General features: G+C 36.6%; 1 protein-coding gene across 9 annotated transcripts in view; it reads left to right on the top strand.

Moving 5' to 3' along the window:
• Positions 1-17445, top strand: part of LOC100742188 — a 399729-nt gene that overhangs the window by 351299 nt on the left and 30985 nt on the right. For all 9 annotated transcript variants that reach the window (XR_002947023.2, XM_012387732.3, XM_024368917.2 and 6 more), the window contains one exon: positions 4224-4357. Coding sequence is in view for 8 of the 9 variants with exons in the window: in XM_012387732.3 (XP_012243155.1) it covers positions 4224-4357 (134 nt within the window). In the remaining variant the exon portion in view is untranslated. The remainder of the gene's footprint in view (positions 1-4223; positions 4358-17445) is intronic.

Raw genomic sequence — 17445 nt, 5'->3', positions numbered from 1 at the left:
TCATGTTATGCGTATTATAAGGCTGGCAAAGAAGAAGGGATGAACATGAGAAATAACTCTTTTGTGATTGATGATGTAGTAATCGTATTTAAGGAACGGGTATATAAATGAACCTTTCCGTGATAAATGATCGAGTACAAATGTTCGAGGAATTAGATTATGAATCATATTTTCGTAAAAATTAACATCAAAGATTTCATATCTATTTTCCAAGTTGTGACTACAGCCTAGAAGAAGAAAAGAAAGAAAGAAAAAAAATTGTCGGTCGATGTAAATAAAACGTGTACAAGAAAGATTGTTAAGACGGTCGAAAGCTTGTTAATCTATCGATGAATCCTTTCGATACGCCATTGAGACAGCTCATCGCTGAATCTCGTTAGGAACGTAAATTTTTTACGTGACGCACGTGTCTCGAATGAAACTCACATGCGGTTATCGATCGACGTGCCCACCTTACTCGTTGTGTAAGCAATGCCGTTCCTTTTAGAATACGTTAAGCTCTCTCTCACGGACACTGCTACTGTATTCCTTAATTTTTGCTCCCTGTGTTCCGCAATTTCAATGCCTCGCTTCGTTTCCACACGAACGTGATTTTATCGAGAAACCAAGAAACAAAGTCTCCGATATATCAGTTACAGTGAAATGTCGAACGCTGTTCAACCTGCAAAGAGTTAATTCTTCTGAAACCACATACTTGATCTTAATGAAATTGAATTCTGTAAAATTCAAACGATCCTTCTAAATAATCATCATTATACAATCGCTGAAAAGTGCACACAAGTATTGTTATTTTTCGATGGAAACACCTTCCAAACGATATTATTTAACGCTTAAGAGATCGCATAATACGCGTAATAGCTGAAATAGTCTAAGCAATCATCGATGTGCCACCAACACAAATATTACTTTTCTATTGAAATCTTCTAAAACAATATCGCTTGTGATATAATACACTATCATATATTATTTCACGATAGCATAATAAATCTTCCTCAAAATAATAGAAAGGTAAATGATCCTAAGCCTTTGAAAAATCTCTACATGAAACTCAATACGAAAGCTTTCCAGCTTTTATATTCGCATCCATTTAAATCCTCTTTAAATTATAGAAAAGACAGAGTTACGAAGTCAAAAGTAACCCCGGTTGGCCTGTGCTTCCTTCAAAGCCTTGCAATGGCGGCGTTTCCGTCGACTGGCAGCCGAAAAAGGACAAGATCGCATTACGTCTCGACGAGTGGCCACCCCCCGAAAAAGAAGAATAGCACAACGAGGGAGAAGAACGTTCGTCGGGATTTAAGGCTCCATAAATCCGATCGAAGCATCCCTTAAGCCCCGTACGCGGTGGTCACTCGGCTTTTACCAGATTGTATTCCGCGATATCTCCCGTTTCGACCCTCGACTAAACGCCTTTCACCTGACTCCGCTTAATGGACCGCCACCTATTTCGATCGCGATGACTTTAAGCGCGGCCCGGTTTAATTCTCCGCTTGTGTTCGATCTAGAGAGCGTCGAATTTCCTGCAAGATTGAATTTTCTTCGTCTGGCAAACTACTAGTGAAATCGGAGAATCTGAAAGATCGAGACAAGGGAAGATAAGAATGCTGTAGTATTCGGTGTTCTTTGTAGGATTAAATGAATTCGGGGATGAAGAAGAGGTTTGACAGGGCTGTAAGATACAAAGCACGTTTGATTCGTTGTCGTAGTGTAGATTAGATTTTAAACGATCGACACAATTCATCGTGAATATGTACAGTGAATTAATCCTGCGCGTAATACGCGTTTATGTGTCAAACTGGATTTCCTTTCAACAAGCAAGAAGACTGTCGAATCCTCCCGTTTCAAATCGGAACATGGCAGACAGCGTAGAAGATATGCCAAATATCACGCATCTTATATTTTTCTCAAACTTAAGAAATATTTCAATGATAAAACAACGCGATCGTTATTTGTAACAGTTGGCAAGCAATTGACCGAATTGCTTTGATAACAAAAATTTGTAAAACGCTCAAACGAGGTACAAATCTTGACTGAGTTACGTGCAAACCTAATAACAGTTCCAATACTCGAAGATATTTAACCTTCCTGATATCGAGAGAATGCTTCGTAATAACATTTATCCTACCCGTCTCTTTTCTACAAAAATCTAAAAGAATCCAAACTCGAAGAATTTCATTTCGACAAATAGATCAAGCAACTTACTCTCTGCAGCCTTTCAAGGAACTCGGTCTGAGACACCGGTATGTCCTATCCGACGAGAAAAAAGCGATGTGGTCTTTTCCTGGAACGAACGTATCCACTAAAACCTGACAAACAAAATAACGGAATTCCGAGGAAATTTCTCGAACATCCAACGAAATTGAAACATCGAAGAGGCTGGGAGGACGGTTTAAAACTCGTTTGGTTGGAGTTGGGACCAATACGAGTGCGGTTCGTCGCGCATTTTCCAAGTTCCACCGGTTCTGGCAATTTATTATCGACGTCGATAGTCGCGGCGGGCACATTGAGTTAAATCGCGTGAAATACTGCTTTCGGCACATTCGTCGAGCGCAATTATTGATAGGACAGCCAGCGGATTCGCAGCAGAAGCATAGACGAAGGCTGTAGCCGCGCTCAGAATCGAAAGGGTGCAATCAATGTACCGTGCAACGCTTCGATTTAAATTCATGAATAATTCCTCCCAGCGGCCAGGCCGAAGATCGACGAGCTCCCTTCCATTCTCTTCCGTCTTTCTTTTTTCTTTTGCCTTCCTACGCCGACCATCCTGGCTTTATCGGGTCGTTCTGCTCGATCGGGCCGAGCTTAATCAAGAAAATGTTCGATACCCCCGAAACTTTCGTGGTTGTCTTTTGGTTCTTGGTGAAAATAATGTGGTGGAGATTGTGTCGTGCAAATTCAAAGAAGCTTGCATATGGTTCGAGTTACGAATAACTTGAAATATGATCGGAACAATCATTGTATAAAAGTCAGCATATTTGACCTATCTCTGTTTAACGTAAAAGTATTATAATAATGTTTCATTTTAATATAAAAAACAAAGGATACTTGTGAACATTTTTTCTATGAAAAATTCAAATCATCTTGCGTTCTCTAAATACTATTTTACATATTCGCGTGATTTAAGAATATAATAAGAATACATTCTATATATTTAAATTTTCCGCAAATGCATAAATGCATAAACGCATAAACATAATCTTCGTAGTAACAAGCGTTTAAAACTTTGTCCCATTTTCTTCTACACGGACATGCATCTATCCTTTCATGTGCCATTCAAGTTACAAATACTGTCAATTAACGCAAATCTTAATTCCAAAATTTACAAAGAAAAGGAAACGAAGAGGATCGAGCCATTAATCCACGATGAATCAATTCAGGATCGTTTCAGTCGATAATCCGAGCGAAATTAATTCCAACATAAAATCCTCTAACACGAATGTCCATCTCTGATCGAATCAATCGCGCAACCGCGTAAGCAATTCTCGTTCGATTTGCCTTCCTCCCTACTAGCCCGAGTTTTCACTCTCCAATAGCCGAGACTTCCCACTGGAAATAAAATCGAAATCGACAAATTCTGAACTAACGTGACGTCGCCGGAAGCCAAAGTCCCATTGTCGATATACACGAACATTTTCTAACGGAAAAGAGATCGTAAATAGGTCGTATTTGCCTGACAGACTACTGTCCGATATTTTACTTCCTCGGCAAACTTCTTTCTTCTTTTTTTTACGATTCATTTCGCGTCCTGTGGAGTCGGCGATAAATTTGCTCGCTTATGCTCGTTCGAGTCGAAAAGCGTTCACGATGCATAAAACTCAGCAGAGTCTTGAAGGGGTGAAAGCAGCATTGAAAATTATCATGAACGAGGGGAGCGAATCGCGTTCGCCTGATGAACATCTGCAGAGATAGAGACATGGATAAAAACGTGCACGTTTCAGTGCATCCATGATAAGATCAATGGTCTTGAAGCGAAATAAATTTGCACATGAATAAGGGTTCTTGATGATCGGTATGGAGGGCAGTAGGACGTTGCTGGACGACGCTGGAGAAGAACTGGCTCAATGGGGATTGAATGGATTCGCTCGAGAAGATGAAGGGAAATATGTACTTGTGTTTACTTTCATTAGATGCTAGATTTTTCTGCGTGAGAATTAAAAAGATGTCTCCAGAGCGGGAACAAGAATCGTTACGTTGACTGATAGAAAACACTAATTCGTTTGTTACAGAGAGAGGCTACGCAACGAGATGTGGAACGCGAACGACGACAACGAATGGAAGCCGAAGCTCGGGTACGCGAAGCTACGGCTGAAGCTGAAAGAGCACGCTCCAGGGTTCATCACCTTCAGAGAGAACTGGCCAGGTAAGAAAACATTCTATATTATATATGACAATTACAGAAGAATGATACGTTATGTACACTTTCGTTAATTTTCTGATTTCTATGTTATTTGATGATGAAAGATAAGATAATAATATAATGTACTTTGACATAATATGATTAAGGAGAAACACAACATATTTGATCTGAAAATATAAGTCATTTATTAATAGATGATAAATTGATGAAGCTTTATGAAAATATTAATGGCATACCTAATACATGTATAATATGTGATAGCCAATATTTTTTGACAAATAAATATTTTTCAAGAAAATCCAATAAACAAATTTAATAAAAAGATAGTTTTGGTAATGTATTATTGGTTAACAAAGTACTGGGTTTTAGCATTATTGTCATATAATAAACAGAAAATGTGACCCATCATATTTTTCCCATAAAATGTTCATACGAAAATTGAATCAGTTTGTTGTGGATATATTTTTTATTAATATCCTAAAAATTCAGTCGATAGATTACAAGATACCAGATTTAAAAACTGTTTCGTTTATCAAAATCTAGTCGAAATAAAAAATTCCAATTTCATTGCAGTATCGATTAATTTTTTATTTTCCCCGTCTGCAACGTTTGTACAACACGTTCAACCAATTTAATTAAAACACGTTCATGTTGTACATAGTAAAAAAACGCTTGAACCAGCCCTATGGAAAAATACATATGCATACGGAATATAAATTGGTCTACTCGAGTTCGAAGCGAATACGTGCTTTCAGTAATTTTCTATCTATTTCAAGTGTGCTCGTGCATCAACTACATTAATTGAAAAATCCCCCTGTTGCCAATTAAATCTAAATTCTGACCAAAATTAACTTTACAAATATTTTGACATATATATATATATATAGATATATTTATACATAAAGTGCAGCATAACGAATAACGCAAACTTAATATGCCATTCCATAAACACTCACCCCACAATTTTATACAGTTTTATACAGTTGAAAGGTTAACCCCTCTGACCTATTTAAGACAAACAAATACGAATACGAAGAGCTTCATGTTCTTGAAACTTAACTATTGCGAATTATGAGCATAACGAAAAATTACGTAATATGTAATAAGAATAAAAATATTTTGATTCATTTAATTCTCTATTAAAGTCATTAAAAATGTAAAAAGCTTTACAGACATTAATTATATCGACGAATTAGTTACGATACAGGAGCGACGAGATACGACGAGCTGGCCGTTAATTGAATAGATTCATCAACATAGAGAATTTTTTAAAGCGCAGTATAAAATTACTACGAAGCGAGGAAAACAATAAACTCATAATTCGTCGACAAATTCAATTCGGTATCTGTGGTTCTTTCGAAGAAGATAGCTTCTAATACTTTATCGCCCTATATATTCTACCGTCAGAAGAGAACAAGGTCTCCCGTAACCCTGGGAGAGCACAACTCGGTGCAACTTCGTTTATGCAGGGGTCCACGTTTCCCATCGATAGACAGGAAAAGAGAAACCAGGCCTGCAAATCGATGCGGTTGCCAAACATCCGGTAATAATTCGAGACGCTTGCTCGACATCGATTTCTCCTTCCTTTGCCTTCCTCTCTACGTAAATGTATCTATACACGCGTATATATGTGCATGTGTGCACGGGTTCGCGAAAATCGCTTATTTCATCGAGCCACAGACAGCGCTTTATTTCCCGTGCACAACTCGCCGGAAAAGTATCGACTCGATATAACGTATAAATAATGCGACCGCGTTTCCCACGCAATAACTACCGGATTTCATGGTAAATCATCGATATTGGCGTCCTTCCAATAACATATCTCGAACCGGCCAAAACCTCCCTCGCGAACGTATTATCGCAGCGTTGTATCGAGATTACAAGTTTTCCCTTCTCGGCCAAACTACGGTGCGAATCGAACGCGGTGGGCTGCGGAAATTTTACTTTGGCTAACATTTACACATTTGTTTCACACGATCGTTTCACCGTGCTATGTAGATTAGCGTTGTGTCCGCGTTCATCGAACGTTTCGAGGGATTCAAGTGTTTGCACGATGCATCATCCGCTGCTCATGGAATGTTTCGAGTTTTTAGCCCCATCGTTCGAGGGTTGTTCGAGCATAGTTTCGATATACGAGTATTCGAAATAATAATAATAATTACTGGTATTTATCGTACGGATAACGTTCGTTAATAAAATTAAATACAACGAGGAATATATACGCGTCTGCTCATAAATATTAAGACTGTTCATAAATGGTAATAATAGATTTTTTATACGAGTAACATTCTTTGATGGAATTAAATACAAAGAAAAATGTATACATCCCCGTTCAGAAATATCAAGGCGCTTGTGAAAATCTAAGTAAATCTGAGAAATTATTAGGGAATTATCAAAACATTTGAGGATGATATTTCATTCGAAACGTTAGACTATAAAAAATCTATATATTCCATATTATAATAAGAATCTCATCAATTTAATGTAATAAAATTAATTCTCTTCTTTTCTCTCTGTATATCTATCTTCACAATTTTGATCTTGGGAGTAGATCGTAATAATATGAAAAATTGTTGAATTCTTTCTATCGGAATAAGGTTTATGGATAACGTATGCCTACGAGGTAAGAGGTCGGCGATAATTCTTTCATATCGGAACCTTTCTCGATGACAAATCTCGCCGTCGGAAATGCTATCAACCGGATATATTACACTGGATATCGGAAGCTGGTACTGTGACGTTAAATCATAGTGGTTGTTCGTTTTATTGAAGGATCACGTTCGCGAACGAAGTTGGAAACGTCTTCGAAAATTGTGTTGAATGTAAGACCTTTAACCTTTCGCTGCGTTTAAACCGTAGAAACTTTAATACTATTCTACATCATAGACAACGTACACATACGCTTTTAACAATTGATATTATATAATAATATTATTTAATATTTCTATTAGTTAATATTTATAAATATATACATGTTGAGATATGTATAATTTTGTGTGCTAGACTAAATTAGCCGCTTAGTAGTGACACACGTATGTGAATGTGAATGTATGGAAGTATGTGTGTGCACAGCGTCTCGAAAAGCAGATGAATGTAATTGTTCCCTTAGCAGCGTGATATAGAAGAGAGACAAATAAAGGTGAGATAAAGAAAGTGCTGAGACGCGTGCAAATGTGTATCGACGAAGATCCTGGGAATCGTTTATTAAATAAATCTAAAACTATTTTAATATGAATTCTAAGTGTAACCGTAGTGTTCCTTTACTTTTATTTCGGCGATTAAGATCCACAATTCTCAACAATACATATACATACCCAGTCAATTTAATCAGATTTTATCAAAAAATAGGTCATCATAACATCATAATTCCTATCAAATACTAAACTCTTACTAAAATTGAAAGTCGTCCTAAGACTTTTATACAGAAATGTATACGTTGTCCGTAGCGAAGGGGTTAAGGATATTCGATAATTGTAAAAGAAAATTACAATATCGTACAAACTTCATATAATCTCCAGTACAATGTGTTCGGGTCATTTTACCATCAGTGATAAGAGATAAATTAAATCAGTCCATTAACGAATCTTATCGATTCCTTATTTCATGCCTGACAACATGTAAGCCGATATAACGACTAGCCAATAAATTATATTCCCATCGCGACGAACATTATTACTGCGTAAGATTCGAAGGGTCGTCGATTTCTTCGTTTCCGCTACAATAGTTAATCGCAAATTCATTTGAAGATAAATGAGACAAAAAGAAGAAGAAGCTGACTTGGCGAGCTCGTTAATGACGCAGTCGACTGCAATGATTCGCAGGAATCGAATAATTGCTTAATTATCTGCAATTCATTAGTCATGTCCAATTACACGAAAGCAAGCGTTAAATAGGGTATTAAGTGCGGTGTAAAATACAACGTTAAAGGACCGCCGCGTATCCCGGTTCTCCCATAAATGATTAAAATTTAATTCCCGCGTTCGATTGTACTCCCGCGCAAATGCCGCGTAAACAGCCTATTGAATTCCAAAATTTTAATCGATGCGTCTGCTGGCCGTATACTTACGAATTAAATTAAAGAAATCTTCCAAGTCAGAAAATGACGTCGACACTGATCTTTTGTGAAATTTTTATTAGTCGGATTAAGTAATAAAAGCAAGTAATTACACTTTTTATTGGAAAATCCTTTGAAGATAACTTTTGTAGCTGATGTGAAATATTAGGTTATTGTATGAGCAATATGATTCTTTCAAAAGTTTATACTTTATATGGAGAATAAGATCTAAAGTGAATTGATTACATTAATTCATATTAAGAATCTTACTAAAAAATTCGTACAATTTAATGCTCATAATGTGCATCAAATATTAGTAAAAGTTGAATTAAAAATGAAAGGTGTCCTAGTGCTTTTCAGCTGGAAATGGGCATCTATTTGTCGGTAATATAGCAACGATGCATCTCCCCAAAGTTTCGTTTTTATTTTAAACTCGTCACTTACCAAAACCAGATTAGCCATGAACTTAATATGAATTAAATTACATTAAAAAATCTTCTTAGAGGAAATTGAAATCTTAAAAAACATGAATGCTTCAGAAAAGATCGAAATTGATAAGAATTTTTTTTATTCGCCTCTGGAAAGGTCGACACAACACGACTGATATTAGATTACTAAAATCTACTGTCGCTATTATGAAAACTTGCATTTATTACATCTTCTATCAAGGAATGATAACGATTCCGTTTATACACCCTCAAACTCACACCACGAAAAGACATACTCTTTCTCCTTACCTTGAGCCATATCGCATTTATGTCAGAAATACCTACGGAAATATCAGACAACGATCCTTGGCCAGCATGCACATTGTCATTGGAGCAATAAAAAAACGGAGACTGGAACGCGTGTTTGGCGAGAAATGAGGCTAGCCAAGCAGACAGAAGAGCACGTTAAGGCGGAGCCATGGTATCTACCCCTCGACTCGAGTCACGTCGAACGCATCTCGGAAACGGGACAGGGTCGATTCTGCGAAGGGGTTGCTTATGGCAGAATGCCACGAGAAGCGAGACAACAAAGCATCGTGCGTGCTCGCAACAAAAGCGTCGATGCACTTCTCACGCTATCCCGGTTGCACAAACGCAGATGCACCACGACTTCTCGATGCCCTTTGCACGTCGTTTCAGCTGCGAGTGGATTATGGTTATGCTAATGCTAGAAAGATACGATAACTGTGCAGGGAACGTGTCATCGAGGAAAATTGCATCTATAAGCAAGAAAAAGCGTTGATATTAATTCAATTGCGCAAGATTCTCTCCAGCTGCTTTTGCTATTAATTCGAAATTAATATCGTAGACGTGGATAATAATCTCGTTTATCGCGATCGGTGTTTGAATAAAATTTCTAAGATAATAGTTTTCCCGTAAAATTCTTGGATTTAATGAAACGTGCAAGTAGCATTTTCCAAGCTTTAAACCAGTAGTGTATTTATACTTAACGCTAAAAGGTAAAACCTAGTGAAACTTGAATAGACGTATTCTCGTCGAAAAACAAAGAAGAGGAACTTCGAAGAAGAGAAACCAGAAAATTACAGTTATCATTCGCGATAACCATAGATATCGCGATTTCAATATCTGTATGTTCTAAAAATCTGACTTGTTTTAATTCTGATTCGCTGATCTTTGATCAAATAGATCGAAGGGGCTCTACAATCTGCTGCTCTTACGATCTGAGGAAATTTGTAACGATTCTCGTGACCATAGATACGAAGAAAGATTTCATACTTTAGGGGGAAATGTTGGTTTCGCGAGCTGGCATACATAAAGACATTTTGAATATAGGGACATAAGTTGAGGAATGGATTCAGTCAGAAACGTCCAGATGAAATTCCATCGATAAGAGCGTATTTCGCGTTTTCCCGTCTTTTGGCATGTAAGCACGTCTCCTTACGATTTCTGCGCGATGCTATTCCCAGCCGGCGAAACGAATTTTTATCGCCAACCCCATTTGGCACCGGTATCGTATTTCCCGTCGCCAATAGCCTCCGAAAATCGGGACGGTTACGCATTATATCGTGGAAGTTTGAATTTTATTAAGGAACTTCTTGGCCCCTTGCCGGACAATATCGTTATGTCGATTGGATCGCTGGTAAGCTCGTGCTATTTTTAATACTTCTTCACAATGTAATCCATTGGACCCTGAAAAATTTCACGATTCTTAAACTCTGTACTTTGAGAAAACATTACTGGAATAAGATTCGCTCATAAATGTCCGTATATATTTTTACAAATAAAGCATAAAATTATATGTGCTTTTCAAATGACCTTAGATGTCAATAATACGATTTCGATGACTTTTGGAGGTCTCTGAATGTCCTTGAATAGTAATAGTAAGGCTTCAGTGCCTAGTGCTGTAACTTAGCAATGACACGACCTCGATATAAATCTGTGCAATCATGTAACGATCCTGACTGCCAGTGAAATGACTTTTGTAACACCTTATGACCCTGAAACGACTTTGATGGTCAGTGGTCGTCAATTGTAATGACTCTCCAAAATTTTGAAACGATTAAACATCAAATCGATATTTTCTTTATCCAATGAAATTCAGAAATCAAGCAAACGGGAATGTTTATAAATAAGTTAAAAATTCTCTATATTTGTTTCATTTTTGATTTGTTGAGGTTTATCTTCATAGAAAGGAAAATTAAATACAGAGTGTAACGTAATGTCCATTCTCTTATCGAGACAACATCAGTAATACGAATGTATACAAAGCTCGTCTGCGCAAGAATATTCATGAAAATGGCTCGTTTCGCACGAATGGCACGTCGGCTGATCTAAGTGCGAAGCATATGCCTCGAGTATGACAGCGCTGCAAACAGCTACTAGAAACTTCACGGCGCAACGATATCTACGAATTCGGCGAAGGGCCATGGAATCAGCGAAACTCTTAACAAACATGAAAGCATTTAACTTGAAAGCAGCGATACCCACTATAGACTAAGATGCGTAATAGAGACGCGTCTCGTTAAAATGCAGTTTAGAACTTGGAGAACAGTGTGAAGCGTACTTGAAATTGCATGGGAATCTCACAGACCTTCCCCGAGGATATACATTGCGTTCTCGTAGACTCGCGTAAAACCTGCGTACTTTGTTCGTGTTGCGTTTGATTTTGTTAATCGAATGCGGGAAAAGATTCGAATACGAGAGGAAGTTTGGGTCGTACAGAGGCTGCAAATAAAAGATGTAGACGCTGTTTACAGGATCGATTTTAGATACCAAGACAATGGAACAATAAATAGGAAACAATTTAATTAAATATTCCTGTATATGGTCTGTTTGTGTATGAATCTTTTTTTCAATCGGTGTAGATCTGGACTTGACTTGGAAATTTCAAACTTTTTATTTCATCTTATAAAAAATGTTAAAGCAGAAGACGTTAGAGTAGATCAATCATTGAGAAAGCAAAGATGTGCGATACGAATAGCCTGCTGATATTCGAAATAGTGCAGAAAAGGTGTCGTAAGAAACATACTCCGGAACCTAATCATTCTCTTGCAAAATGGAACAAAAGTTTCGTCTCAGCACATAAACCGGTTTACGTTTCCAACGGATGCAGATGTACAGAATTTGGATAATAGATATCCGAGTCCGATGAGTGTAGGTTCTTGAAAATGGATGATACGGCTCAGGAAGGTATACATATGTAAAATGTAAAGGTTTCAGAAAGTATTACGGCGACAGAGTGATTCGTAGCATTTCAAGGGTCTCGAGACCATTAGGTAGTTTGAAAGATTTCTAGATCCCTGAAATCCTGAGGCCTTAGAAGTCTCGAGGGTTTCAAGGTTTCCGGAGATATTAGAAATTTCTGAAAATCTTGAGAATTTGGCAGGGTTTCAGAATACGAGGTCCATGGAAACTGAAATATTCAACGTTCCTAAGATCCTGGTAAGTCTTAGGTCTTTATGAATGCCAGATGTCTAAACTCCCTTTAGATCTTGAGATCCCAAAATTATCGACAATACCAGACAAATAATCTTACCACATATAATATAACAAAAGAAAAAAAGATAAAAAAGAAACACGATAATTTTCAAGCCCTATTTAACATAAAATCACATACAGACCCTCACAAATTCGAATATTTGTAGGAAATTTTTTACTTGATCTATAAAGTGGAACTCGACTATCATTATTACATTAGTAAAATTTGAAACAAATCTGTAAATATACATCAAAGCTACAAAGATATTGATTTAAATAGTCGTTATTATTCATTATTCAATGGGACTATACTTGACACTCGTTGTATGTTTAAAATGACTATTCACAATTATACTAATTTGTTATTAAATGTATGTTTGCAATAAATATCTTGTAACTTCTATATACATTTTCAAATTGGTTTCAAATTCAATCAATATAATCGTGACAATCATTTTAGTTAGTGAAATTTCAAATTATTTTGTATATCACGCACAATATATTTATATAGAAAAGTTTCCTACCGTAACTGCTCAGATACTTTCATGAGCCGCTGTAAAGTCATAGAAATTGCAAAGTGGAAGATCTATCGCGATCAATCGTGTCTGGTATCTGCTGAAAAGTCGATAACATCCCTACGACACGGCTATATCAGCCATGCTACCGACGGAAATGACAGTCTACAGACAGCAATAACGACGCCACCCTTTGGTCCCATCGCCCCTCCGCTGTTCCGAGTCTCAATTCATCCGAACATCCCGATAGGACGTCATGTTCGATAAATCTATGCTGTTTTATTACCTCTTTAAACTAAATTACAGTCTACCGTTTGCTTTTCGCGGCGATGAACCACTCGATCTACGTGCCCTGTAATTTCATAGGCATTTTTTCTGTTTAACGTATCTTAACGTTAAATTCATCTTGTAAAAAGCTTGGGCACCCTGTCCAGATTGACTAAATTATCTGTTGAACTGTTTCTTTAGTGGATTATCATACGATCGAAAGAATTAGTCGATATATTTACCTACGTTGCGTTTTTACGTCGCATTATCTGTAACTATTTGATATATTTCGACCCTGTTGTTCTCGTCAAGTCTATGTGACTTGAAATGAACATTATATTTCAGTAGATATTATCAAAATATAAGTAGTCTTTACATACGTGATGAACATCCATGCAAATAATCGATATATTTAAATTGTGCTACTTGTGTAATCCTTACGGTTCTATGCACTTTTTATGAATAAACTCCCAAATCCTCCAAGATGCTCAAAATTTTCTCTAAAATTTTGGAAGAAGATATCAAAGGGATACATCTTCCCTTGAGGAAAATTTGATTAATTATTTGACGTTAAATGTATCTCAATTATCATTATGTATATCCATTATCATATTTTTCAAGAAGAATTTGCAAGGAATTTCATGTAATAAAAATCAACATTATGCTTCTCGAGAAATATTATTTAACGTAAATAATGCAGTAAAAAATGTCTGTCAAACTATATTGAACGATTGTACAAATGGTATTGATTGATCGAAACCAGATCATTTCAAGGATAACGAAACGAGCAGATGAAGAAGAAGAAGGAACCTCGACAAGATGTTCTTTACGCTAATGAAAAATCGAAGCATGGTGATTTGAACACGAAGAGAATTCCAGCCGCAGAGATGGGCGAACGTGTCGCGTTAACCGATGTGATTATTCATTCAGGACAGAAAACCGTCAGCCGGTATATCCGGCCGGTTGTAATGCATCATGTCGCGTTATATCCTCGAGAACAAAAATGTCCGGCCAATGTACACGCATTCTGCTTGCGTGTTACGCGGTGCGTGAGTTGGCATGCCCCTCCTTCCTGGAACGGTTCCCGGCAGGAATTCACAGCGTCGGAGAATTGATCCCTTCGACCCTTTCTGGAAATCTTTCGTTTCATCGACACTGGTCGTGACAAGGGTTACGTATACAACCGAAAATTTTTTAGCTTTCACGTAAAAAAAGAAATGACGAAAGAATCCACTATTTACCTTTCTCTTAATTCTGCGATAATATATCTGTATAATATAATTTTCTAACTATGAATATAGATAAAAGTATTATTAAGCCTTTAATAAGGGCTCACTGAATTTTAAAAAAATACGTGAGAACGAAACGCTTTACGTGATACGTATAACGTGTTTTATCGAACGTAATATTACGGAGGTGGACTTCGAAGGGTTAAGGGAATTGAAATGGTAAGCGGTGTACCAGACATTTGTATCGAATAGTATAAGAGTATAATAGCATAATATATGATAGAAGTAAATAATAGAAATTAATAATAATAAGCAATAACAATAATAATAATAACAATAAAAACTAATTTTGATACTTGCATTATTTATCACTTGAAAGTTATGCCACTGCAGCGTTTACCATTTTTATTTTAGAAGGGAAATATATAAAACAATAAAAAATGTATCGAACACATTTCATACAATAGCAAATATATAAACAGCGATATAATTGAGGAAAAATACGCTCTTGATCAACGTTAATACTAATTTAAACATGACGTTATCAATTAAGTTCGACATGAACCCTTTAGTTCCGCATAATTAATACTTTCACATTTCCAAAAAAAATCCTATTACTTATTCATTGCGGTCCGTCGCGTAAATCGATTGAAATTCTGATGGTATCGAATTATCCGCGTGCTTCGAATATCAGGAACTTATTCGACCGGTATTAATAATTAACAGTGGTCGGACGTATTAATTTGTATTTAACTTGTCAGCGCGTTTATTTGCCGCAATGGTCAGTTAATTTGCAAACGTATGCCCGGTTAATTTATTATTTAACTCATGATTAATTAATGAGCATAATTACCCGGCGGGGATCGCGTGGCGATAATCAAAACCGAGCAACAACAGACGACGAGGATCGTTTTATGCTTTTGTTTTGTACCGCTGTAATCGGTTACGTGCCGCTTCGCTGTGTAACTCATTCGTACAAAAGCAAAAACTAAATTGAATCATCGTTCGAAGATAATATAAAATAGGAAAAGGAAATTTCTGTTTGCACGAATATCGAAGGAAAAGGCATTTTATGGTTGATATATGAGCGACAGAAATTTGACACAATAATTTATCACGTATATACGTGTATATCTTTATTTTTGGCCTCACAGCCCTGAAAATGATATCGTTCAGAATCTCTTTACAATGTCAATTAACATCAAATGACTGTATGTATACATATGCTTACGATTTTTTTCGTCTTTCTTCCTTTTCTCCACTTCGCACAACTAATTTTGTTAGCTGTTCTCTTTCCCTACCATTGACTATGTCCTTCTCAAGTTCCCCCTTACCAGTTCTTTGCATTTCCTGAGCATATGCTCCAGATGCTTCGTCCTTCATGGCAAATCTCGCACTTTCTTTCCTCTTCTTCTTTTCGTATTATCTATCCCATGTTTCTATATTACCACATTTAGCCTTTGTTATTAGCATCTGACTATTTTCATCCCCAGCTCTTTTGAAATACTCTGCCGGTACATTTATTCTTATCTGTTTGTAGCTTACATTATACGTTGCACTTTTTATCTTGTCTTATATTGTACTTGTCTTTGAATTTCTCTGTCCCTTTCTTTTACCTTTTTCACCATTTCTTGCTTTCCTAAGCTGTTCGATTCGTAATCGTCATCTCCCGATCTCTTTTCCTTTCCCTTTATCTTTCTTTCAACAGTTTTCTTCTTTGTTTTTCCTCTGCTTTTTCGTGAAACTTTATTGCTCCTTGCTTTATCTTAATTTCTATCTTGTCTCCTTTTATCACTTCTAGCAGTATGTAAATTTACCAAGTATAACGATATTAACAAATTTACAATTTATAGATTATTAGCTTTTCTTTTTTTTTAATTCTCCTCCGCCAGAATCATCCTTTTTTGATAATTTCTCATCAGATAGAATAACCAAACCACTTGCAAAATTTCATTTGTTTTATTATCGAAGTTATTATTAATTAATTTATTTATGCGATGAATCTGGTCTCGATACATCCTCTGTATGTTCCCTTTCTTCGTCACGTGATTTTACATAATTCAGCTTATAACAATTTCAGTTAATAGTACAGTTTCGTATACCTTGCTGTTACGATTATTATGTGAGAGAAGATAGTTCTATCGATATACATATTATCCATTGCAAAAATAAAACGCAAATTAATTTGCATAGCTAGTCAGCCAGTAAACAAGTGGTAAATTCAAATATCAACTCCGTTTTTTCCACCTTCCGCTTCTCTGATTTTTCCAGCATATCCTGATTCCTCTAGTAAAAACGCGAATTAGGGATAATAAATGGTACACGCGTACAGAGTAGTGACTCGGAAAGAGGAGAGAGCCGCTGCGACGCGTGAATCAACGATAATTAATTCCCGCAATTTCTCGCGTAAGTACGCGAACCGTGTGCACGGTCGCAATTTATGAACGGCCTGCACGAAACGTCATCACGCGCTGTGCCCCGCCAAAGGGGTGGAAGAGCCGTGTGCAATGTGCACGTTTCGATCTTCATTCTAACGCATTTACACGTTCTGCACCCTGTGGCCGAATATCTCGATTAATCACTGAAACCGAAACTTTTACTTCACAAACGAGAATATTCATTCATTTGATGTTAAAATACAGTAGATATTAAAAGGACTAGATCTAGTATATTTGAGTCTTTTACATGTACTTTGGAAAATGAAATTAAAATGAAATCATCTAAGTACATATAATCGAATGCCGGTGGAGTAGAAATTTTTGTGTGTACTTCGCCAGAAATTCTACTCAGGAAATTTTTTAATTACCTTCGGAATCAACTGCAAACTACAATTGCTCGATTCTGAAACTAAACATGTTTTACTTTTTGCATACCTCAAAACTCTTGGTTGCCGCAGCATTGGTTATATTATTGACTTTTTATGGAACTTCAACTAATTTTGATTATGAAAAATCTTTATATATATGTCGGAGATGAAAGGAAAACCGGAGCCTTCCCTTTGCAATTTTGAGGAAGTCTTCTAATGCTTTAGCCTAGATTTTATCACAGCTGTAATTAAGCAATTGTCATTTGTAATTGTTTGATATTTGTGAAAGCGAAA

The sequence above is a fragment of the Bombus impatiens genome, unplaced genomic scaffold, assembly GCF_000188095.3.
Source record: "Bombus impatiens unplaced genomic scaffold, BIMP_2.2 scf_0487, whole genome shotgun sequence".
In the NCBI taxonomy this organism is placed as follows: Eukaryota; Metazoa; Arthropoda; class Insecta; order Hymenoptera; family Apidae; genus Bombus; species Bombus impatiens.
Note: the sequence above shows the minus strand (reverse complement) of the source record. Positions and strands in the feature narration are given on the sequence as shown.